Consider the following 26,439-nt stretch of genomic DNA (forward strand, 5'->3'; position numbering starts at 1 on the left):
ATCCCTGTAGACGCCCCTAATAAGGCAACATGTGTTGTGAGTGGCTGCCTCAGGGAGAGGTCACCCTGTCAGCCAGCCGGCCCGTGTTTACCACAGGATCGTCTCCGCGACTGCTCGCTGCTCTGCCTTGTTTTCTTCCCCACTCCTTCTCCCTTTCCTTCACCGGATTTGTCATCCTTGCCATCCATCTCACTCTCTCTCCTGTGGCCCTCCCCACTCATTCCTATCAACTCCCTCTCATTCCTCATCTCCCTTTCTCTCTCTTCTCCTCTCTTTCTTGCATTTCTTATGTTCATTATGTTCAGATCCCTCTCCTTCTATATTTGATTCCTCACCTGTGTCTGTCCATTTCCCACTCTATCTCTATGTTTACCTCTCCTTCCAGTGCCAACTAACAGGCCAACATCCACAGCAACAAACATGATATGTTCTTCCGTCACTCACTGGCTGCCTCATCAGTTGCATATAAATTTGCAATTTCAAAACACATGGCCACATGTCACCCATAAGGCTTTTCTTAGTAGTAAACTACACTGGCTTAAGAATTAATATTTAAAGCCTTCCAAATAACTAAACTGAGGTGGGCTGGGAATATAATTCAGGCTTTTTCATCCTCATAGGAAAGAGAGAAAGGAAAAATGTTAAAAAAAAACTAAAGAGACTGTGAGAACATATAATCACTATTTTTGATTGATAAAATATTACTAGTTTAGCCATCACATTTAGAAGTGCTGCCAAAAGTTTATCTGTACATAGATCATATATTTAATTTAAGGCCTGCAGCCTGTTTATTAGTTTCCACAATTATCACTCACCCACTCAGCTGGGTCAGTCTCTCTGTCAAATGAAGAACTGCTTTCTGATCCTGACATGTTACCATCAACAAATGAATGTATAAGACCACTTGCTCTGACTTTAATTGGCTCTTGAGTTGTTGGGTCAAAGACAGATAGAGATGTGAAACTCAGTTCAACAATTTCCTTGTGCTGCAGGAGATTCAATAAAACTCAACACCCAGGACATCATGTAAACACCACGAGGCGAGGCCTCAACAAACCCCCGGGTGACTCAACATCAAAGCATCTCTCAGCAAATCAGACTTTAAGCTGTGAAGCTCAGCAGCACGCTGGTCTAGGGTGTAAGGATGAAGTTATCCTGTGGAGGACAATACCATATGATCCTTTGTTTCAGTCCATCTTTATACACCCTGAGCTTTACTGACTTCAGGTCTTTATGTGATGTAAATTATGACTGACTGGAGTTGAGCCACAGACTTCTGTTTTTGCCTTGCAAGCCACTTGCCAAACAGTACGTTTATCTCAGCTGTTTCACAAACAATATTTTTTATGCTAATATCTATTTGGGGAGAGATTCATAAAATGCTGTGTTTGCTGGATGAAGGAAGTTTCTGTCGTGATTGTTTTTTGACCAGTAATTCAAACTAAACTTACAATCACAAAATGAACCACAGTAAGCCAGTAAGACCTGCTATAATGTGCACATTTTGTTGTGTTGCAGTCATTTGAGCAGTACAAACTAAATGGTAAACATAAAGTATAATGTTGAATCTCTGAAATGCACAGTCCAAACCAAGAGACACTTTAGATGTGTTTTGGTCTATACCGAACTCAGTCTTCACACAACCTTGACAAATTATACATTGTTTGAAAGCTCTAAGTCTCCTGGTTCTAGTTGTGCATATTTGTGATCCTCATATCACTGCAACAGCTGTTTCAGAATTGGTTCAAAAGTATTTTCCACATACTACTACATGTCTTGTATTTCTTTTATGCCAAAAAAAAAATGGGTGAGGCAAAAAAAAAAAAGTATGTCTTTACTCTCTGATTTTTTGGTTGTACAACTTTGAGTAACCTTTCAAAGGAGACTGGGGTAACCTTTTGAGTACATTATTGCTGCGCAAAAATGCGCGTCTGGCAACAGGTTCCATGTTATCATTAGTAGAACAGACTGTATTTGAGAGTGCATGATGAGGAAAATCCCGGGCCCAACTGTTTTTTTTCGAGAACTTCTCTGACCACACCGTAGATGTTTTGGACATTTTTGAAAATAAAGGCTTTACTGTAACTGGCACCCTTTCCCACAGTGACTTCAAATCAATGAGTTAATGAGAGCGCTTGGAACGGACACATGACCAGAAGGTAATGTAAAGACTGGTTGTGTTGGGAATCAAACTTTTATCTACCTCCCTCTCACACGACCTGTTTACAGGTGCTTGTACATGTGAAAGCTGTATGTAGTAATCTTTTCTCCATCATTATCATAATTACTATTATTAATCATTATTAATTTAGAGACTTCTCCCCACTTTAAGTAGAGTAGAGACACTGCGGTCCAAGCAAGCCTGCCTTTATTAGGAGAAACTTTCTCTGTTTAGGTTAGCTTGCACAAATGCACTAATGTACACTGAGACACAGACACACATGCATGAATATCAACACTTACACACACATATAGAAAAAGTAAATGCTCCAAACTACTGCTCACACACGCAAAAGCAGGGGTCAAGTGAGAACCTGAGGCAGCAGAGCCTTAAACATTTACTCTGGCATTCCCTCTTTATATCCAGATCTGCGTTCCTCTATGCTGCCCTGCATCAACTCTGCCTGACACTCGGCACAGAAATCTGCCTGCTCTGCTCTTATATGGATATCGATGAGCACGCAGCCCGGTGCTGAGGAGAGACACTTAAAAAGTTCTGCAACACTTAGGCAGAGCAGGAGAGAGGGAGGGAATAGCAAAGAAAGACAGAGACAGAGTGAGAGATGGAGCGAAGGAGGAGGAAGATGAGGATCTCAAGCCAGAAATGGTTACTTGAGGATTTGGCTGTCCTTTCTTAAAGGTACATCATCCAGGAACATCTTCGCATTATGTAACATGATGAGGTAACTAAGGCCAGACTAAACAGTCAAATCAACTTGACACAATATGTAGTTAGTCTTGAGTAGTATATCTCACTATTATTGTAGGGATCATTTCTCATTTCTCTACTTACTACAACCACTAATGGGAATACTGCAAAAACAATCTTTATGGACCAAACAAATGTGAACTTTAGAGGTCAATTATTCATCATTAATCACTTAGTGAGTGTTGTGAAATCCACACTTGTTTATTTCCCTGCTGTAAAACTGCAAAATGCAAAAACATACCTGAAATATATTTATCATAAGTTAGTAATTATGAACATCCTAAAGCAAAAGACCAATTAGTGAGTCAGTAGTGCATATCATCAGTGGTTCACGTCATATATATATATTGCAAACAGCAATCATACATTCAGAAAGAGAAGCATGTTAGCAGGCCAGCGGGAGCTTGTGGACAGCTCTCTGCCATCTGACAGACTATGTGCTGATGGTAACAGTAGACATTGGGGACAAACAGAGATGGTGCTGAGCACAAGCTCCAGGGATAACTTGCATGAACACAGGGGAGGGTCTGTGAGCTGGAGTCACTTTGGTCATAAATGTTTCTCCTTTGAACAGGAGCAAGAGTATGATGAAAGGATGTAAAAGATGTTTATCACTTCCAAGAGCTGGGGTTGTTGTTCAAATTCCTTGCTAGGGGAAACATCAACAAGCCAATTTGCTGTTCTGAGAACTGAATCTTTGCCAGTTCATTCACAAGAAATTCTTACAGCTTCGACAATCTGAAACTACAATCTCCAACACTGCTAGAACTTCTATCCTGCAAACATCAACAACAAAAAAAGAGACAGAGTTACTGTATATTTAATCATTTCCTATAGTAAAAAGGAACAAGTACCTGCACTAAGAGTGCAACATACCTGAAACTACTTTGTATAAAAGCTTTTTGTTGTGCAACCACAAAGACATAGCAAGGCATGTATGTATTTGTGCATATATATTTTAACCATATTTCAATCAAGAGCATTGGTCTTGAACAAACGAATGTATGCATCATGGCTGCGTGATAATGCATGCAAGTCCGTAGTCCCATACTGTATGTAGATGAATAGAATCCAGTGGCAGTCAACTGAGAGCGGAGAGTCAACAAAGGGGCCAGTAAACCTGTCTGTGCGTTTTGATGGACGCAGCAGGTGCAGAGCACCAAGCAACTGCCACACAGAGTCAAGCACACTCTCTCTCTCTCTCTCTCACACACAAACACCCACACACACACACACACTATAAAAACATAACTGTGGAGACATGACGCCTGTTCGGTGTTAGAACAACACACCAGCCCACCTCATAGCTGATAGATCAGCTGCACACACATACCACCATACAGCCATAATCTGGAGCTTGGAATGCTAATACCCATGTGGTTACTTGAGACAGCTCAAAGCAACAAGAGGGGGCTCAGTTGGGACACTACATTCAGTCCTCCAGGGGAGAAAAAATTAAACCAGACACCATTTAAGTACAGCTGAGTTCCAGTGTTTGCACCAATGTTTGCCTCCTCTACAGGGTAGTTTAGGCAAAGATGATAATGAGTCACAATGAATGACTTCCCTGATCTTAAAGACACTTAAGAGGGTACAATGTTTAAACTGCCAAACTTTAAAATCCCCCAGGTGACTGATGTAGGAGAAAACACTTGTCTGGGATTCTGCAGCAACAGGGATGAATCAAATTCATTCAGGCATTTGCAAATAAAGTGATTCTGATTTTGTCTCTGTGAACAAAAGTAATGGCGATGGGCGATGGGTTTGATCTATGTCTGGTGATTTACAAAATTCACCTGTTCACTTTTACATCAGAATTTAGAAGGAAAAAAAAGAACAAACAAAACAACATTAAGCTTATTTATATTTAACAGTAATGGCAAAATTCCTTTCCTTTTATTGATTGCACCCAAAGCAAGGTCTACCAAATCAGTTGAGAGGAAACTTGTGGGCTATTGAATCCCTTATTATCTTATTTCTCCAACTGATGCTGGATAGGAAGTTATATCACATTTTTCATCTTTAAGACCTAGGGAAACTATTGTAGCATAAAAAAATGTAATCAGCTGCAATAATGGCCAAACAATCTCTTAGTTGAGCATAAACCTGAGAATGTATGCTTTGCAACTCACCACAGAATCATGTCATCAATAATCAATTGTCATATTCATCATAAAAGAACTATCTACTCACTTGCCAGTCTAATATATATCATGGCACAAATGATTACTTACAATGCTTTAGCTCCAATATTGCAGGACTGAGAGAAATGCTTCACAGGTGAAGTCCATTTATCCTTACAGTAGAGTTCAGGGATATGAAACCACCAAACAAATGGCCTCACTAGTTCCTTATTCAGAGCAAAGCAGGTGCTGAGGAGGCAGGGGGTGCAGGTGTGCGCAGGTAAACCCAACAAGAGATCCAAAGTCATCCACCATGAAGCAGGTCCAACCTCAGCAGCCGACAAATATAGCCTGGTGCTTTCCCAGTAGCTCTGCTGCAGCACACCAAATAAATCAGTCCAGGAGCAGCCACGAAAAATAAGAAAGAGAAGAGGGGAGAGGGAGAGGGAGAGAGAACGAGAGGGAGTAGGGTATGCAGGAGAGGAGTGAAGGAGAGGGACGGGGACTGAGGTGAAACTAAAAAAAAAATACACAAGGGGGTGCTGCAACAGGCTGATACTCCTACAGTAAGTAGTTCTTCAAACTATTCCAAAAGTCAAGACTGCGGTTCCTAAAATGTCCATTCTTGTGACCCAGGTTTGGGACCCTTGTCTGATAGAGTTTAGACTGACAGTGAGAGGCGACACAACACTGCTTCCAAAGGGTTTGGGGAGTGCAGGCCAAAACCGGCGTGGTAACCTCATCCCACAGCAACCATGTATGGGCTGAAGAGAGCAGCCTCGATAGAGGGGCATCTGCCATAAATAGCCAGGAAGCGTCAGGCTCCCAGTGCAGGGGGATCGAATCAGCTGTTAAAACTACAATCCAGCAGCGTGGTGTGATCTAGGCTCTGCAAGGGCTCCTATATGACAACACTGGAGTCTTATGGCACAGAGCGGGACCAAATTTAATTTAAAACCTTTAGTAAGGAAGCATGGGTCCTCAACACATTAGTGTTATATTTGTTATATCTACATTAATATCAGCTAAATGGTAGGATACATTTAAATTTGTGTTTCAGCACTTTTATAAACATCACAGGGCATGGTTTTAAAGGCCACAAGTGACAGGTGTTTCTGTGAATCTAAAATTAAAGACAAAGAGTGGAGCCTCTATCTACAGTATCACCACTTATGATTTAACGCATTATGACCATGATCCTTGCCAAAGTACTTACTAGAAGACAGCTGTGATTTGCAGGATCAGGATTTCCTCTGCACTGTTCATATCGAGGGCGTTCACCTACACAAACACAAATGCAAGGCAAAGTATAAATATTTATGAAAAGTTATGCAACTTTTGTTTTAATCTCCAAAAATGGTAAAGTGAGGGCAATGTGCAAACAAACTTTATTTGCCACTGCAACAATGAATTCAACAAAATCCTAACCCAAACTAAACAAACTGAACACGAATGGAATTTCTTTTAACGGGAAATTGGCAGCATGTTCCAAAATCTGAGCGGCTGTCATTTAAAGTTCTAAAGTTTGGAGTTGTACAACAACAATGACATTGTAGCCAGAGTAAAAATCTGATGTTTATAGGATGAGGTGTCAGTTCTGACACATTGCAGTTTCCATGTGATTATATCCAGATGGGCAAGTGAAACCTACAAATATATGTTCGGGTGACAAGATATATTCTATATATGTGTTAGAATAAACAGGTCAAACTATTTACTGTGCTCAGGTCGTCTAGAGAACGAGAAGGTGCAGGGACAGTTTAGGGTGTTGGTGCTTATTTGTTTATTTGTTGCTTGTCTCCATCTTGTGGACTTAGCCTGCTACAGCAGGACATTCAGTCCCAGAATCCATCACACGACAAATCATTTAATCTTACTTTATTATAAATATATCAATCAATAAAATATCAATTAATCATAACACAGACAAGGAACTAAGCTAACATATTTTACTGATTTAACATGAGGATGAGTCTTGTTCTTTTACTTTCATGATAAAGATGATTTATTTATTTGAGTTTATTTACTTTTATGTTAAAGTTACGTTTTATGCTATTAATATACACATTATCATATTCATATACAAAACTGTATATTCATGTCTATGCCACGTTCATGAAAAACTATCAGTTACTTTATTAATAAATCACATTTGTTTCGATTATGTTTACAGTATTTTTATTTTTATGCTATACCTACCTCTGTTTCCTGCAGCCAAAATCTGCCCATCACAGGATCTTTACAGTTTCACCTTCTCTATCAGTTTCGGGGTGTGGTACAGTCGAGAATGCTGTCTATGTGTAAGGAGTGAAGGGGAAGGATTACAACTGTCACTGTGACATTAATGGAGTTACTTATTCCCCAAGCAGCAGGGGCGAGCATGCTTGACAGGTGTACAGTAATGATAGATATGTAGTTTACTTACCGGGGTCTGGCTTAGAGTCTGAGGCAACTGTGATGGAGGGACAGCTGGAGGGATGGATGGCAGTGAGGTCCCAAGAACAGTGGCATGCTGTTTCATTTTGAAAAGACAACACAACCACAGTAAAACTAGACATTAAGAAAATACAGTTAATAGATTTCCTCATATATGATGAGATGATTATAACTACAACGTTCTATATTATTATATAATTATATTATATAGATTCTATATATATATATATATATATATAGAATCTATAATCAATAGTCAGTAATATGACAGAGATTAGTGCAAATTACATAGTAACTGTAGTATTTGCCAGTGATAAAGGAAGTGCTAGTAAGGAATATTGTACTACACTAAGGTTTGTAAGTATAATCAAGAAAATGTACTTGTACTTGTACTCGTGTAAAGCATAGCCTCAATGGCTGCTGCGACTGATATACATTGATGTGATAACGATCATTTTGCACTTGTAGTTGGTTGGGGTGAAGCAATTTTTAAGTATTTTATTTACGGTTGCAGGTTATCATTATTTTTGTTATGGGTTCATCTGCTGATTCGTATCTTGATTAAATTATTGACTGATTGGTTTGTAAAAACTCAGAAACTAGTGAGAAGAGTCACCTTCACCTCCATGCTTGTTCTGTCCAACTATTGGACAAACTAATGTGAGTCAATGAACTAAAATAATTACAAAGAACAAGTAGCAAATCTTCACACATGGGAAGCTGAAATCATGTAAAGTTTTGGCATTTTTACATGAAAAAATATCAAAAGCGCTTAAGGGGTCTCAAAAGTCTACGATAATGTTGCTTAGTTGGCAACACTGGAGAAGACGTTCAACTAATGTCAAGCTTAAGAAATGGTATGATCCACTTAAGGGGTGTCTGAAATTATTACTGTTACTATTATTCCAAGCATGAAAATTATATATTTATATTGCAATATAAACTTACAGGTAAGAAGGATATATAAATGTTTCAATTCCCCGAACTGTTTTTTTTTTTTTTTTTTACCATTTTAGGGGGGTCCAAGTCTTATCAGAAGGGTCAGACTCCCCCACTCCCCCAATAATTCGAACCCTGATTATATCCTGCATTTCATGCTATACCTGAGGAAGACGGTTCTCAACGGTTTCAAACGGCAATGTCGAAGGCTAACGTTAGCATGAACATGCAAAATTTCCTACTTTAATTTTCTTATCAAGGCAAAGCTAAACTTTTCATGGTCAAGACTAACCTAAACTTTAAAAGGAAACATACTCTGAATTATGTTATGGTAAGAGCGCAACATACCATAAGAGAGCATTCGGTAGAAAATTACTTTATGTCCAGAAATTATTGTCTTACCGTTCACGTTAGCTAGAGTAACTTAACTAGCTAACTCTGAGGTGTGACACTTTGGTTTGTATGTGAAAAAGTTTTAAAAAATGCGTAACTGTGCTAGATGACCGGTTTTCTACAGTATCCATGAGGCAAAGCTGGTAGACTGGCAGCACTTCTTATATATAAAATAACTGGATGCTATAAGCTACTACACCTGGGGCTGACAATGATTCTGGCCAGCAGGTGTCGTCAGATGAAAACACATGTATTAAAAAGAAAAAAGCTTAATAAATATACATTTTATCTTTGATATTAAGCTATTCAAAAATAAATCAAATTAGTTTTTAGAATTTCCTTTCCAAGTAGTAAACCATATTTCTTTAAAAGCAGCATTGATTAGCTATTATTGTCAAAATGTCCTCAATGTGAAATTAACTGTGGCCTAGGTGTGTTTACAATTACATTATGTGGTCATAAGTATGATATATGAATAGTTTATATGGAATTGAAGAACATTAGTCACATTTGTGTTCCTAAACATTACATGACCAACATTAACTGTTGTCAATTTACTTAACAAAAAATGAATTAATCGTTGTTTGCCTACTCCACTTGCCGCTTAGTCTTTATCTAGGTACAGGTCACGTTAATAGATTAATTAATAATATTACTAAGAGCTACTGTGATATAAAGCTGGGAAGTAATGAAAAATGTTTTATAAATTCAATAAATTCATGTAATTAATAATTAATTTTCTGCTGATTTTCCTTCACTCTCTGACCAGTATGTCATTTAATTAATACATTTTTAATCATTTTAATTTATTTATTTTAATAATTTTGTGTGGTATTAAAAAAGTCTTTAAAGTCTTAAATGCAATTTGATGCCGGTTGAATATTTTCACTGTCGCTGACAGATGCTGAATGTACATTATATGACAACCTATAATGATATCTCTCCATACAACCCATCCTCCTTCTCTGTCTTAGAGGAAAGCATTGGGGGAAAAGTGAAGAGAGCATAGAGTAAATAAGTAACACATAAGAGGACGCACTAATCAGACTTCATTCTCCTTTTATAAAAAAAAAAAAAAAAAGATGGAACACAGAGGAATTTGAGCAGCGTCTGAAGATGGATGCCCTCCAAGCTTCAGAGAGCATGCTGGGAGGTTTTTACAAGGTTCAGCTCAAGTATTGTCTTTGCCAACGCTTTAATCCAGCAAGTGGAGCTCAGTGTGACAGTCTGGCAGGGTAATTGGGCTGAAATTGCCAGTACACAAGTCTACATGTGTGAAAACACACACATTCATTCTTTTTCTGTTGCCTTAATATTACTTCAAGAATAGAAGGCATTTTTTGGAGAATTAAATATTTATGCCTTAAAAGATATAAGACAAATTGAGAGTGAGAGAGACAGAGTGTTTTTGCTTAACTTAATTAACCACTATTTATGTTTCTATTGCTTCCTTGTGTCCTTCCCATGTTAGACAGAGGAAGCTGTGTTTTTCTAAAATATAAGTTCATAAGACTATTCATGTAGATGCCCCTTTTAAGCAATTGATCACAAACACAACTTTCATGCAAAGAGTTTATTTATGAATCAGACTGCAGTATCATACAACAGTAGCACAATCATATGACTATGGATTATGCTCATATTTATAGATACAAAGATAAAGGCATGTGTTAAAGAAAAAAATGAATGAGTTCTCTTTTGATTTACTCTAAAAATAGCTTTTAAATACTTGGCATAGTTTTGTAAATGAAATTATGAAACATAATGTTTTGCCCACTGGTTTTACTATTGGAGTACCAAATGCAAATATACTTTATGAAAAACTTTTTTTTTTCCTCCTCTCACTTGCATTTCATGCAAGGAAGAAAAAAAGATGTCAGTGAGTACAAAAAGCACTTAAATCTCATATGAAAATAGAAAATATTACAAGTGTGCATAATTACTTCATGTTGCACATAACCTGCAGTACAAAAATTCAAATGACACTATGTTCAAGTGTACCTGACATGCCAATTATTGGGGGGCATATGTACTGAAATAGCCATTTAAATGTTGTTAGGGGCAGTTTACACACAAGACAGAGGCAAGGCCTTTCAGTCTTCAAAATGAATTGAAAATGAGATATTAGTATTTATGGGTGTGTCAGCTTGTCCTCCCTGTGACACTGACTATGGGCATGTCTTGAAACACTGAATCTCATCCTGTACTTTTTTAGAATTATGCTTTTTGTATTATTTGAAGTTCACAGTTTTGATTCAATGTTCCTACAGATAAACAGCATGAAGAGCAGAAACTATCAACAATGCTACTGTACCTCTCCAGCCAGAGGGATGGCAGAACAGTAAGTTGTAAAAACCTAAGGTATGAAACAGTGCTTAGTACGTTAATATTTGGCATTGCCTGGAGTATAATGTAATGCACACGTAATAAGGCGACATGATTATTCCAAATTTACAAGAAATGTTTGAAATACTAAGACAAAGTTCTGAGTTGATAAAATGCTACAACTGTAAAATGCTACATAACAATTAAGTGAAACTTGATGAATGATTTAACAGTGATGGATTCCTACAGATCTGTCGTTGAAACATTATACCAATGCAACATTGCTGTTGTGGAAAAACCATGTAACTGCAAATTTGTTTTTATCAACAAGATAGAATATTTTTTAATCATTATTTAGAGTTTGAATTATGTTTTTAAATTTATCAAAACCCCTGTTTTTAAAAAAACAACTTTTTTTTCATGTTTTGCAAATACGTGGTTTTTAGCCAATAATAGCATACCGCATTGTATCCTTTAGTGCAATAAGTGTTAGTGACAGCAGAGCAAGTTACACAAAATGAACATGCTGTGGAATGAAAGAAAGGAAGAAAGAAAGGAGGGAATTAGGTGGAGGAGAGAAAGAAGAAGTAATAAGGGTGGAAGAAAGGGGGAAAAATGACCAATTTTTATTTCTAAACATGTTTTGAAGAAACAACAACAGAACAATACATGATTTAAATTGGAAGACATACAAAGACAAAAATAAGACACAGGTCACATCTGACCACCAACAAAGGGGGGGGGAAGCTGAGATGAATTTATGTATCAAATATCACAAGGAGCATCCAACATTGACTCTGTTAGCGTATGAAAAAGCACTATCAAATAGGAAATCATGGCACAATCAAAAAGTTTCCCTCACGTCAACACTTGCGTTGATGAACCCTATCGCTCACTGAAACCGAATTGTGTGATCAAGGCACACCGCAGGGTCATCCCTTCCATTATCACTCTTAAATTTTAAAGCACTAGAAAATTATGTATACTCTCAATATGATACTATACAGACATATGATAATTTCAGCTTGATATAAGTGTGGAGAAATAAAATTTCATGGTTGAATAAAAAATATCTCTTAAAATATTTAAAATATACTTTATTTTGTACATTATGCAAACTCATTAACAATTTGATGATAAAAAAAATAAATATTCCGTGAAATGTTGTCTCTTTGCGATACAGATGTATGAACATAGATATATATCATGAAGTAAAGCACCCACCCCCTGTTAAACACCCATATACCCTGACACGATTCCATATCCCTGTAATATAATTTGAATGACACGTTCACATTAAAAACTCCTGACCATGGTTCCTACACATAGCTCCACTACACCACTGAGCTGTTTGTACAACAATATTGCTCTACAGATCTTTTTTTTGTTAATTTTTCCTATATCCATCTTTAATGTTTATCAAAGTTGCTGACCACCATTTCAACTCAATCTGTGCCTTTATTGCTTCCTGAAGTTACCTGGAAATGGGAGCTATACATCAGATTAATCAGGCGACTCACCAAAGACTTCACCTGATCCAACCAGGAAATACACTTCTGGTTAAAGAAGGCAACTCTCCCTCTCCAACGTAGAACCAATGTGTCGTATAATAGGTCACTGATCTATCATGTCATGTGGTATAGAGTCACTCTTCACTGAAGAGCTCTATGGGTTATGGTTGCAGAGTGTACAAAAGCAATGAGACAGGGCACAATGTCATTGAATTTTAAAAAAAGAAAGGCTGATTTATCTCATCTGAAAATCAAAACAGTTCTTGAGCCAGAGACAGTGATGTCCAGTTCTAAAACAGCTGTTGCCTTACCACAACAATCAGATGCGCAGTTTATTTTGGTTGAGTTTAAATGGAACAGAATAGGTTTGTGACAATAACCCTTCTATGTCTACATTAGGTTAAACATAAACGCTTACATTCATATCCTTAATGGCTCTCCCGTAAACAAACAGATTCGTTCAGTATGCAAAAAATGTCTCGACTGTATTCACTATGGACATTTTAGAAGTTCTATTATGCGCGACAGAATTGCATAATGTCTGCCAATGAGAAAAGCATAGGGAGGATAGAATAGAAAGGACAAGCCGCTACAAGAAGACTAACTAGTAGAAACCCTATAAGAGAATGGGCTTGGGGATGGAGGACATATGGGGTAGTGGGAAGATAGTTTGGGAAGGTCGGGGAGGGATTTGGGGTGGAAGTTGCCCCTCAAGTTAAAGGGGCACCTCCCTTTGGCAGTGGAACAGCACTCTTAGAAGTCAACGCAGCGCCGAGGGTGAGGGTGTACACAATGCTCTTGTCGGACAAGAAGGCCATTTCAGTGTCAAGATGAGATGAAGGCATTCTAGTAGGCAGCCAGGTCACAGTGTTGGAGCTAAAAACCTCAGATGGAGATGATGGTCGTAGTCTTTCTACAATGTCTCCAGTCGGCTGGGATCATGGGGTTCTGAGACATAAAGAAGAAAATTATTCATTTGATTTCATTTGTAAGGCCAATAAAAAAAAAGTTGGTTGTTTTATTGAAGTTGTTCAGGACGGTGGAAGACTTGTATTATCGTTGGACACTGACACCATCTTGTGGACATGTCTTTAACAGCAAGGCCCACTGACAGTTTCTTCAATTTTGATAACTTACAACCAACAAAGATAAATAAACAATACATTTTTAACATTTTATGCACACTTGCGTTCCCTTCCTTACACAAGACTGTAACTTTTCTTCTAAATTTGGATTTTTAAGATTGGTAGGGAAAATGCCTGTAACATAAAGGAAAAAAACTAACTCTTAACACAGTTTGATGTCTCATTTATAGAAAAGCGGAAGCACAGTCTTGGTCAAATTGACCCATTGACTTTGTTTTCTAAATAGCCATGTACTTAACATTTCCTATCAATACCATTAAACTCATTCATGGTTTAGTCAAGAGTCATTCTGAAGCAGGCATTATAAATCTGTGGATAGCAACAGTGAAATTGTATGATCCCCTGAATAAATATCTTAAATAATTGTATTCTTTTGGATTTGGTAGTCTTCTGAATCTGTGTGTAACCACAGGTGAAATATTTTACTTTCAATGTTGCCCTGAATGTTTTTTGTAAACCCGTACAAACAGTCCTCCAAACTTGACTAACACATTTTTCTAAAAGGATTCCCTTATTTTCTCTCATTTTCTTATCTTACCTGAGAGAGATGACTCCTCCTCATTTTGTAACATTGTCTCCTCGGAGACTTGCTGAGAATGGGTGACTTCTTGATCATTCTCTGTGTGTCTCTGAGGAGCAGGGTGGGTCTCCTCCAGTTGTTCGTCCTTGCCCTCCCCCTCCCTCTCCCCCTCCCCCTCCCCTTCTGCCTCCCCTTCCCCAGAGTCAGTACTCCTGATGCTGAGGCGCCTCATACGATACATGACATCCACCTCTCTCATCCGCGCCAGGCGCTCAACTGCCACCCGACCTGGAGAAACAGCCAGCTTGTTCTGCAACACTTCGATTCGGTTGGGTGGGCCCCTGCTCTTCCTCTCCCCCTCCAAGCTAAGAGACAGCCTGCGGTCTAGGTTTGGGGGAACTGAAAGTGGCAGTCTATCTGGGGGAAATTCCGGTAACCCTGGGTGGTCTCGCCCTAGATGAGTCCGTAGACCAAGTCTATGCTCTGGAACAGCAAATGGCTTCTTCTCTTGCTCCTGCTTGTCATCATGCATTGTATTGTCTTGTCCCTCACACTCACCTTTCACTTCAGCTGACTGTTTGTCCACACTGCCTTCAGATGTTTCTCCTTTAATTGATTCCTTCTCTTCTATTTCAACTTCCTTAGTTACTGTTTCACTAACTCTCTGTTCGTTTGTGACTTGGGGGTCTGCAGGCACATCATTTGCTAATACTGTGGATGCGCTGACCTCTGTAGCTCCATTCGCTGGTATGCTCTCAGCAGAATTAACTGCACACAAATTGTCCAAGTTTTCTGCCTGAGCATTGTCTATTTTTTCACCCTCTCCCATATTTTCCTGTGTCAATGACTGCTGCTCCCTTGTTTCAGCACACAGGTCAGACCCTGACAGATTTAAACTTGAGTCATTTGGCTCTTCTGTTTTTGTATCTTCTGCTGGACTTTCTAAGGCAGCACATTGTGGTGGACTGCCATTTTGATTGGCTGAGCTGTCCGAGCTGTTCTCCTCATGAAGTGGAGGCAATGGGCCCTGTCTCATCTGATTCTCAAGCTCTCTTTTACAAATAGGGCACTCCTCCTCTGATTCAGCACTGAGATCTTGAAGAGGCTCTGCGTCATTAGGTTTGGAATTGCCTGTGGACGCTTTATTGCCATCCGTTGGGTCTCTAGACTGACGCAAAGCCTGGCATATGTCCTCATAATCTGGAGGACTAGTGAGTGTCGAGGCATCCTGCATGGGCTGTCGATCTGCCCATGGCACCTCAGCTGCTGTGGTGTGCATTGTTGGACTGAAGTCACAAAGTGGTGTCTCGATAGGCTCATCTGGCAGGTCTAGTTTTACTGTCCTGCCATCATTGCTCCTTCTGCGCGAAAGATGCGCAACAACCCTGTATTCTCTGAAGCCTGTCTCCCGAGGTGGGACAGGGAGTTCCTCCCTAAGCTGCTTGCTGAAGGTTACCGACTTTGTTGCAGGCCTGGAGAAGGCGCTCTTGACTTCCCTGTATTCTGGGTCAACAGACCAGCTTACTGCACTGCGCCTAAGGCTGCTGGGCTTGTTGAGAGGTTCTGATGTCAAGCGGATTTTGATACGCTCAGGGATTTGTACAGAACCATTTGGGACTTTATTGCTGGCAGTGCCTAGCTCTAAGATGTCTTTGTATGCCTCATTGAGGTCCTCTATGCACTTGTCAACACTGGGCTGTTTGCTGCTCTGCTGCTGTTGTTGATCTTGGACTTCTTTTTTGATGGTCTCCAGCTCTTTGACAGCATCCCATGGTCGCTGGCTGGCCGGTTTGAGTAGGAACTGTTCAAATGCCTCCTGCCCACTGTTTGCTGCTGGTTTGGTCTCCTCCACATTTCCTGAGGGTGGTACTGCTGGCTGCTGAGCTGTGCTCTTGTTCAGCTGGTTGGAGAAGGTGGCTGTCAGGGAGAAGGCGCTGTTGCTTGACAGTTTCAGGCTCTTCACTCCCTTTATAGGAAAACTGAAGGCAGTGGCCACTGCACCGCTGCTGTCAGGAGGGACTTCAGTGCCGGGAGGGACAGGTTCTTGTTGTGCTTCCTTGTTTTCAGGGGCAGGTTTTCGGGCCTCTGGGCTAGTTTGTGTCTCCTGGTCTCGATACTGGTTTGAAGGCCAGGATCCTGACAGTTTCAGCTCCTTGTAATGGTTTATCTTAGGGGGTCTACAGGGTACTTTTTTAAACATTTTGCTGCTTGCTCTACTGCTTGTTTTGCTGCTCGCTATGCTACCAGTTAGTGCTTGCAGCTCAGCTTCAGCTGAAGATGTGCTTTGGAGACTTTGGTTTGTTAAGTGGCCAGTTTTATTGTCACTTGGACTGTCTGCTGGGTCTGGTGACTTCTCATTGTTGTTATTCTGATCACGGATTGTCCCAGTTAGCTGAGGAGTAACAGGGACAGACACCAAACAAAAAATTGTCTCACTAAGTCTCTTTTTTAGATTCTTGGATTTGTCTTTCTCTGGTGGATCAGGTTGTTCCACCTTTTTTACTTCCGTCACAGTTTCAGAGACACCCTGGTCAGCCGGCTTGCATGGGGGAGGTGGTGGTTTACCCAGAATAGATGACGGAAAAAACTGACTACGGTTTTGTTCAGGAGCTACACTGTCACTTTTTTTGTTTAATCCCCTGTTGCCCCATCGATTACTGCTGTCGTTGTCAATGAGAGCTGTTTTGCGGCCGTCAGTATTGAGAGCTGGCCCCTGTTGGGGAGGAAAGGCACTATCATGTGTAGATTGTCCTAAAATCTTAGCAGATGGAATCTCTTTGTTGATGTTACGGATCTTGTCTGAGTCAGTTAGAGAATTTCCACCAGGCCCTCCTGAGATTTGCTTCACTCTTGGGTCTTCAGTGGGTAATTGACGGGCATGACCTGGTTGTTCTTCGTGTCCAGAATGCACCTGTTTTCGATAGGACGCACCACGTTCTCCATAATGCTCCAGCCATGAACCACCTGCCTGTCTGGAAAGCCACCTTCCAGGATCTGAGCTGTGCATCTGCAGAGCTTCCGCCCTCCATCTTAGGCTTGCCATTTCATTGCGGTTGAATGAAACTGCCCTTGGGGGTAGGGCTCTTTTATAAGACGGGGGTGGGATGTAGCCAGGGGGCTCCATTCCAGAAATGGCAGAATGTTGTGCGAAATAGTCTTGTCTCAGCTCCCCACCCCTTGGATAATAGACAGACCTGTCTTTTTGTTTGGCACCCTGGTCTATAGCAAGCATCTCTGCACTACCCCTAGTCTGCTGGTGAATCTCATATGACGGAGGCTTTAAAGGCCTGCTGAACCTGGGCTTTGGTAAAAGTGCAACATGGCTGCTTGGCCCAGCATTCCTACCCCAACGCTCCCTGCCAACAGCACCACTATAGATATACCTACTATAAGGCCCAGAGAAGACAGTGCTGTTTATCCTCTGTTGTCTATCAGGTAGGCTAGGCCTGGATGGAATGAGCTCTCTGCCATCAATTCCATCAGGTGACAAAACTCTAGGGAGCGACTGAGACTTTGCTTTAGTTCTAGGGTGAAAAAAACCCTCAGGTGTCCTCAAGCGATACTGGTCCTGAGCCCACCTTTCCCCGTCCCCATCCGAAAGCTGCCTTCCCAGGCCCACAGCAGGCCTCCACTCCTCTGTACCGAGGCTCTGGCACTTCCTCTCCCCAGTCACCCTTAGCTGACCAGGAGCTGCATCTGGGTCCCTTAGCCAGGAAATGTCCTCCCATAGCTGCTGCGCTCGCCTCTCTGCCCTGTGTTCCTCTGCTGCGATCAGGGCCTGTGGCCTCCATGCACCAGCAGAGGCCCTCAGCTCCCTGCCATCAGCATAGTCGAGGAGGATGCTGAAGTCCTGGCCTCGCCTCCGCCAGTAGGAAACATCCCTTTCGTCATGGCTCAGTGGCTCTGAATAAGTCAAACTAGGAACATCATAGAACCTACAAAGACAGAAAAAATTCAATGTTAAGAAGACAGCCACAGTTTTACAGACAGAGTGAGGTGGACTTTGAATCTAGTTTGACACTTGCAAACACTTGCAATGATATAAGTGTAGTTACAGAAATTGCAAGATGAGTGACACTGGGTTTAGATACAGACAAACACAAAAGCATCTGATAGCCAGTATTATTTTATGTGATTAACAATTTGATAGTATTCCATAGTTTAAAAGAAACATGAAAAAAAACCCTTCCTTAGAAGTAGTATTTGATACATTTACAATTTAATCTGCAATTAACAGACTGGCCAAAAATAAAACAAGATGAATCAAAATTCTGAGTAGTACCACAGGTTATATGATAATAAAATAAAGCAACACCATCCTTTTGAGGTTTAATAATTGTTAATTGTTAAAAGTGACATGTCCATGCCAGTCTCAAGCATGTATTTTGGATTTGGCAGTATTGGCTTGCCAATGCAACTTAATCAAGGAGAGCGAGCACATATGAGACAGAAGTGCTTGAGTCAGCAGCTCCCAAGTCCCTTAAAGACACCATGAAATTGTGATGCTACTGCAATATGATCTGCATATTAAATTGTGCTGACCTTATCTTAGTAGCTGGTCATCTGGACAGCGACTGTGGCTCTTAAAAAAAATCTGAAAAAAACATCCCATAACCTGATCTGGTACGAAAGCAGTACCTCTTTCTCTCTGCCTCCTCCCCACATAACTCAATTAGTAAGATCAAACTGTACCCTTTTAGGAAATACAGAATACAGCCTTTATAGCAATTCTGCTCCACTATGTCACAGTAAAACATGAAGGAGAAAATCAGAAGAAGTGGGCCTTTCTGATTGTTGCTAGGGTGAATATGTAATATCACAAGCATTCCTATAATTTTAAAAACGCATGATGAAACTAACACAAAATGGCAACTGTGTGACGAGTGACTGTTGGCAGGTACAAAACAGTGGTTCCACAGTATGATAAAGCAGTGCCGCCTGGAGATAATTTTAGTTACGGTTCCATATTTACCTCTTAGGTGCAGGATATGGCTGTAATGCATGTTGAACAGCCAAAACAATTATCTTAGAACAAGCATACTTAATCATTACAGATTAAGTCTAAAAATCAGAGCTTCACTTCTTTGTGTTAAAGAGGGTCATTTTGTTAAATTACACTGTAATTTTAATTTTCTAATTTCCTCAAGCAGTGTTGGTAATTTTCTGGCTGTGGTGGAGGAGAACTGCTGAATGATACAGAGGAAGCAATGCGAAATCCATGAATATCCCCAGGTCATCAGTCACATCCAAGCGTGTTTGACAGTCACGGCACCCTGATGACAGTCAGTTATAATGGAACAAGGGAGTGTGGATTTGAAATCCTTGTTGAAATTCAAATATAACCATCAGATCCTCTAAATAAAATAAATCAATAATTGTATTTTCTCAGGGTCGTTCATTCATATTTATTATAGAGCCATGATTTGCAGTTAGCAGTTCAATAAAAAAGCAAGTTAAAAATCTAACCATAAAAATATATCATCAATACATATTATAGTGCATTCATGTATAGTTTGTAAAATATCAAGTCTTATAAATAATAAAAGAGAATTCAAAAAATGAATGAATTGCAATTCCCCTTTTTAAGAGCTCCATCTCATATCTGCACTGCACTAAATCACTGTTAGTCACTGTACTCATTCATTTAAGCAGCAAAGTCAATGGATCATCCTCAGCAGCATATGCTGCTGTATGGCTGAGGGGAGCCACGCTGTGCACACTTGCCCAGCAACATGCTTACATCACAGAGCACGTGCTGGGCGTGATTCAGTGTGCCAGTGTTTACAGTGGAGTGATTACGCGCCTGTCTTGAGGCATGTTCAGTTCTCTTCAGTTTGCTCACTGTCTAGTGCTGCTGTTTACATCTGCCTGCCTCGTGGAGGCTGTGGAGACGATACCAGTGCTTGGGTGGGCTCCATAGAGACACAAGCCACCTCTCTGTGCAGGCATGTAAACAACTCAAACGAGTGCAAAGGCACCTTTCATAATTCCTTATATCTATATGTCAGTGGTGCTGCTGCAGCCACAGTGTTCTGCAGCTCTGGAAGGAGGGGAAAGGGAAGAGGAGGGAAAAAAAAACCCTGCGCAGTGCAGACTCAGTTTTGCATGCAATACCAAAGGGCCCCAGTGAGAAGGGGGGGGAGAGGAAAAAAAGGGAAGGTAAAGGGTGTGGGGGATTGCAAAAGAGAGGGAAAAAAACACTCACCCACTATCTGTGGCGAGAGAATCACCCAAGGGCTGAGCGTCACCTAGGATACCAATGCCGGCTTCTTTTCTCCTTTGGTTCCTTTCCCCACTCTCGTTGTCTGTGGCGGGGTAGCCCTTCACCAGTGCCTGCCTGCTGCCGTAGATGCCTGTGATAGATGCCCCCCGGTCCGCCTCATACCCGTTCAGTGTCCCCCGGCCAGCCCTGTTGTCCACAAGTTCACGCTGGCAATCAGCAGGGCGCTTGTCATAAGGCGTGGCAGACGGAGGGCCGCTCTTGGGCAATTTATATCCATGCGAAATGAGAAGGTCCTCCACACTGTACATGGTGGTGTCTCTCTCACTTCTGGGCAGGAGGGCAAAGGTGGGTGTGTTGCCTTATGCGCAGTGCTGCTGGTGGAAGCTGGAGCTCGTTTGCTCAGCAGAGGCCATCACTAAGGAGAGGACAGGGGAGTGAAGAGGTAACATGGGAACAGATTGATTCTGCATGCACCTAAATTGCGGATGTGACATTCCTAACACACCAGCTGATGCCAGAAAACAGATGTTTGCATTACCTTTAAAGATGTGCTAATACGTTACTTTTTCATCTGCTATTTTGAAAGCTCAGTTTGTCCTAAATTAAACATGAACGTGTGCTAAACATAACTCAGTCTTTTGTTCAGACATTATTGTGTCTCCAAGGGCAACTCTGAAATGCACAATTGAAAATATCATATTTTTTATTCTTACTCTGTGTAAAGTTCGATTTAATATTCTCAACACTGGACAAATCTTCAAATTTAGAAACCAAAAACTGTTAAGTTAAAAGCCACACCCTCCTTTTCTCCCAAAGACATATTACCATCCTTTCAAAGTGTGTAAAACAGCAAATTTGTCTGAACACAGGAACTGCTAAACTGAGAGTTGTTCCTGTCCATTAAACCACTGCCTACATAAATGATTTCTCTACCCTTTGTGTGGGATAAATATGGTGAAATATGTGATTTATCCTCAACACAATCAGGTTCTTGGAGGAACATTTGCCATCAGTCAGTACAATCACAGTTTTTGTTCTGCAGACCAGGGTTCCTTCCAATAAACAAGAATAACTGTGTGTATGTTAACAGAAACAATAAATAAATTCTTCTAGATTTAATACCCCACCATACTTTCAATCTGTGTCAAATACTGGTAAGGTAATCTCTAATACATATAATCATACATTTGCTCTCCTGCTAACTTAATAGAGTTGCAAATATCTGGTGAACATGAACAGGAAAATGGAATATTCAGTATAATTTACTAAATATAATATATGCTGCCCTTTGTCTCTGTGCTGTGAGCCGGCATGCATGGTGCAAGTGTGAAAGTTGCCAGTATTTATTGTGTCGTAATGGCATCAGGAAAAAATATGGTACATTTATTACAAGTAATTAAGGGGATTCAGCCCCTGATTCATATAATCCAGGTGATAGTTTCAAGTCTAACTTGCAATGTTAACAAAAAACTATACTGAACACAAAATTTAGGTATAAGAAGAACTGAAAAAAAGTAAAGTGTAAGTTAAAATGGTACAAAACCTAACTTGTATGATTGTAATTCCTTTTGTCTTTAGTTAAGGTTAGGAAAAATTTCATGTTATATTGTAACATGATCCTTATTTCTAGACATGTATATACAATATTCACTATTCATTCATCGTAATCAAAAGACTGATGTATGCATACCTCTGTAAAAATACATTCTGATCACATTGTATTTATTGACTTACCTACTCTATGACAAAAACCAAACCAAAGCTTTGCAGACCACCACACTAAATGTGGACATGATTAACATCAAACAACAAAGCTTTTCAGCTTTTCTCTCCGACTGCTGTCTTTAACACTCAGTAAGTAAGGCAGTTGACAATTAGGTGTTTGGCTAAAACTCCCCAATACTGGATTGTTAAATTATAATTGACTAATTGATTAATCTGCAGATTACTGTCTCAATTACTTGGTTGTTTGGTCTGAGTAATGTCAGAAAGGGATGGAAAGTTCTATCAAAATCTCTTAAAGCAAAGGAGATGTCATAAAATTGCTTGTTTTCTTCAACCTACAGTTGAAATTATGTTCTGTATATGATCACAAAGGATAAAGAAAAGCAGTGAAACCTCACAACTAAAGGGCAGAAATGTTGAAATTATTCTTTTACTTGAACATAGACTAAAATGCTAACGTGAAGAGTATATTCTGCTAAGTTCCTCTGCTGTTTGTGTGTTTACGTGTGTGTGTGTGTGTGTGTGTGTGTGTGTGTGTGCGTGTGTGTGTGAATGCACAACCAGCCCTGCCTGTCTGATATATTAATTAGTGGCTATAACAGTCTGTCTTGCCTGGAGATGACAGTGGATGGCTTATAAAACAGTAACACAGTGATCAAAGGCTTTGCACACATTAGCATTTTGGCTAATCATGTTTGGACTTGAATAGTGGCTCGCTATTCATTTTCCATTATGAAGGTGTCACTTAAAGGACGAGTACATTGTTGAATCAAAGACGTGAGCGCTGGAGAAGACTTAACATACCACTACTCACTCAAAGTTCGGGTGATGCTTTGACAAAATTGTTCATAGCAAACACATTTACATTTATTTAAACTATAACACGCCATCTCTGTTTTTATTGGTGATTATGTGACAGAACTATGGTGTATCTCAAGGTATTCTGCAAACAGAATATGTAATACCAAAGATAACACAGTCTGAACATGTTTTACCATTCCACGGTAAACTCCACATCTACTAGACTTCTCAATACAATATATAAGAATGATTAAAAATGAGAAATGAATCTTACAACTTGTGTTAAAGTTTAAAAATAACTGGACTAGTACTGTGACTCATTATCAATTAATCTGATGGTTATTTTATTGATTAATTGATTAATCATTAATACATGAAAAGTAAAAAAAGGAAAAGGTCACCGTGATATCCTCACACTGCTTGTTTTGTTCAACCAACAGCCCAAAACAAATACATGTTTCATGTATTATCATATACGACAAAGACCAGCGGGAAAACCATTGTATATGAGAAGCAAATATTTTGCTGAAACAATATTATCAAAGTAGTAGCTTATTCCTATTCTTTCAGTCGACTAATCCATTAATTGACTAATCACTGCAACTCTAAACTGGATCACAGGATCACGTAGGAAATAAGTTCCAAAAAAAACTTTATCTAAAACATTTATTAATTTATTTTTTGCTCCACTTTTTATCACTGATGCAAAATATTTATTTTATAAATGATCATTTCATTTGAATGATTTGAAAAATGTTCACTCCCGTTCTCTTGACCTTAAGGTGACCTTAACATTTCTCACTCCACAACTTTGTGCACTTTGCAGTTCGGCGTTGCCTCTGTCCCGGGAGCTTATTTCATACTGTAAGATTCACTGTAACACTTGAGATCAGTCTATAGCCTGGAGATAATTAATACTATCCAGATGTATGCTCAGCAGAAAATCTCCACTTTAAGACCACACTGTGTGTGACCATACTTTCAAGGACAACACATGTGAAAATGGATTATCCAATACATGAATGTCATTGTAACTTCACTTAGTAGACAAGCTTTAAAAGAGCCTAAAATAACATTAAACAAATCAGCATGCTGAAATCAGAGCTTGTGATGTATAAGTCCTCCAACTATCCCTAGCTCTTCAAGTGGAGCGAATAGATAGTGTGGTAAATGCAGCAAAAATCAACTCAAGGGCTTCCTGAATTAGCCAAATCCAGTCATGACCAGTGAAGATGGACTCATATAGAAAAGTAGCTTCCTTTAACAAAGAGTCTGATGAGAGAGAAGCAGAGTGAACCAGACGCACAGTGGCCCTTTTTTGACAAGGTCACAGCTTCAAATGATTGCAGTGGAAATATGGCACATGAGCCTTTTTTGCATAGCAACAACAAAACTACCATTAATAAATGCAACACCAGTATATTTCACATGCACATTATTGATATGCTGAGGGATGTGACAGTTCTTTGCGTGCTGCAAGAACTAATGATAAGGTCAGCTGTTTTAAAAGTTGCTGTAAATGACATTCATTAGCAGATAAGTGCTATTAAGAGTTTGAGTCTGTTTCTGCTTTTGGAAACAGAGATTCATTTTTGTATGAGAAGCTGTCACTGGTAACTTTCCCGTGCAGCCCTAAAAGCATCAACTTTAATTTGGAGGCTGAGCCCAAATTTACTTAAAACTTAAAAAAAAAAAAAAAGAATTCTATTGACCATCACCCAACCAAGCAAGCACCCTCTGAGGAACTGAGGGAGGGAGGCCCCCAATGTACATCCAGGCCTAGCAGACTGCATGCACAGGTAGTGGCCACTGTAACACATCAGCACTAGCAGGCAGCACCACCCTAACTGCTAAGGGAGTGTACCTACATCTTACCTAGTGACAGGGAAAACAGAGCGCCACAGATCAGGCTAATCATTTAAAAAAAAAACTGCTTATGCAAACTCGTTTAAAGCACAAGTTCAGCACATTTATAATTAAGAGCACTTTGTATTAACTAAGTCCATCAGATCCTCTTAAAAACATCTTCCTCACCATCATTTCCCCTGAATGATAACTCACTGTATGAATGAATAATGATTTGAAAGAGATCCGTTGTATCATAACACATAGCTATCAATAATATATCACTGTTGTAGGAATCGCTGTCTGTGCATAGATACAGTATGACCTACTATAGCCATGCTATAGCCTACTGCAGTGTTATATGGCACAGCCTACATAAAATTGACTGCTATGAAATGATTTCTCAAATCAGCTCCCAATACCTGCTTCGCCCAGTGCCGCAAGTCCAGCGCCTATCAGAAAAAAAGAAAAACAACCTCTACCTGCACGCACTGTAAGTTGAAAATTCAGCGGTCATGTTTTGACTAAAAGCCGCTTGGCCAAATCATAACCCCGTTGCAAATTTTCCCCGAGAAATGCACGCAGCACAGCGGCGAGCGCACATCCCCGCCTCGCCTCCAACGAGCGGCGGCTCGGCGCTGATCTGTCGAAGGGCGAACATTTTGAGGTGTGTGCAAGTTGACGCGCGGCTAACGAGGAGGTTTTGCAGATGCGTCTTCGCTGACTGTGAGTGTTTACCAAGATACCGCTGCCCTGCGCTACTGTGGAGGCTACGTGAGCCACAAAAAAAAAAAAAGAAAGAAAAAAAAAAAAAAAAAAAGACACAGCAACCCCTCCCTGGAAATAAGCCAGAGTCGGCAGAGCGGGAAACAGCATGCAGCAAGGATGCCATAACATTGCAAAAACGAATAAGGGCGTAGCGACATAGAGACGCATACCTGGGAAGATGCTTGGCGCGGCCGTCGCAGTTCCCCTGCGCCCAGCTTCAGCTGCTGAGACTGAGAGCACTGCACAGAGCCTGAGCCGAGCATGCCTATTGGTAGGCAGAGACGCGCTGGTTGCTGGCTGCCTGGACTGGGCTCTCCTCACTACAGCTGAGGTGGGGTGGGCTCCTCACATGCAGGCAGCCATAGAGAGGGATGTCAGAATGGTTTCTTCCAAACAGTTTCTCCTAACTTTGCTCTTTTTTTTCATAGCAACAGTCTTTTTTTTTTTTCTTTCAATCTGGCATATTGACTTGAATGATAACTACAGACATGTGGAGCAGTGAGGTCCTTGTATCTCTTTGTGTCTTAAGCTCTGCCACATGTTTGGTAGATAAAAACCTGACAGGAACACACCTTATGTATTTTTGCAAGAAAGCTCGGCCACTGCTTGTGCTCTTTTTTTTTTTTTTTGCTGCATTACTCGGCTGAAAAAAAACCCTTCATCTCAAGGTGCCAAATTTCTATAAACGCCCATGTGTCCCTTTCCCATCCTGTTAAGTTTTAGATGTGCAGTATGGCAGCAAGCAGTACCGCGCCC

The 26,439-nt window shown here is 40.2% G+C and overlaps 2 protein-coding genes and 1 long non-coding RNA gene across 3 annotated transcripts in view; all 3 read right to left on the reverse strand.

Moving 5' to 3' along the window:
* The window catches only part of LOC130178919 (supervillin-like), a 47,442-nt gene extending 41,715 nt beyond the window's left edge, over positions 1–5,727 (reverse strand). Inside the window, exon 1 of the mRNA XM_056391562.1 lies at positions 5,164–5,727. The gene's annotated coding sequence lies outside the window, so the exon portion shown is untranslated. The remainder of the gene's footprint in view (positions 1–5,163) is intronic.
* Positions 5,728–7,300: 1,573 nt separating this feature from the next.
* LOC130178470 (uncharacterized) lies at positions 7,301–8,946 on the reverse strand. Its single transcript, XR_008829170.1, has 3 exons — positions 8,830–8,946; positions 7,478–7,564; positions 7,301–7,346 (listed from the first exon to the last, which is right to left on the reverse strand). It is a non-coding gene; the product is annotated as an uncharacterized LOC130178470 (long non-coding RNA).
* A 1,445-nt stretch (positions 8,947–10,391) lies between these two features.
* On the reverse strand, positions 10,392–26,111 carry LOC130178316 (junctional cadherin 5-associated protein). Its single transcript, XM_056390422.1, has 4 exons — positions 25,854–26,111; positions 20,527–20,959; positions 14,340–18,256; positions 10,392–13,604 (listed from the first exon to the last, which is right to left on the reverse strand). Exons 2-4 carry the CDS (start codon positions 20,850–20,852, stop codon positions 13,570–13,572), a joined length of 4,278 nt encoding a protein of 1,425 aa, XP_056246397.1. The 5' UTR covers positions 20,853–20,959; positions 25,854–26,111; the 3' UTR covers positions 10,392–13,569.
* Positions 26,112–26,439: the final 328 nt, after the last annotated feature.

Source organism: Seriola aureovittata, chromosome 12, assembly GCF_021018895.1.
Source record: "Seriola aureovittata isolate HTS-2021-v1 ecotype China chromosome 12, ASM2101889v1, whole genome shotgun sequence".
In the NCBI taxonomy this organism is placed as follows: domain Eukaryota; kingdom Metazoa; phylum Chordata; class Actinopteri; order Carangiformes; family Carangidae; genus Seriola; species Seriola aureovittata.

What these genes read in the sequence shown, in the direction of transcription:
- LOC130178316 (XM_056390422.1), bottom strand. Translation starts at nt 20,852, where the DNA reads ATGTACAGTGTGGAGGACCTTCTCATTTCGCATGGATATAAATTGCCC. An exon ending in TCTCTCGCCACAGATAGTGG is followed by an intron (nt 18,257 to 20,526) that starts GTGAGTGTTTTT and finishes CTGTCTTTGTAG; the next exon opens with GTTCTATGATGTTCCTAGTT. An exon ending in GGAGGAGTCATCTCTCTCAG is followed by an intron (nt 13,605 to 14,339) that starts GTAAGATAAGAA and finishes TTTATGTCTCAG; the next exon opens with AACCCCATGATCCCAGCCGA.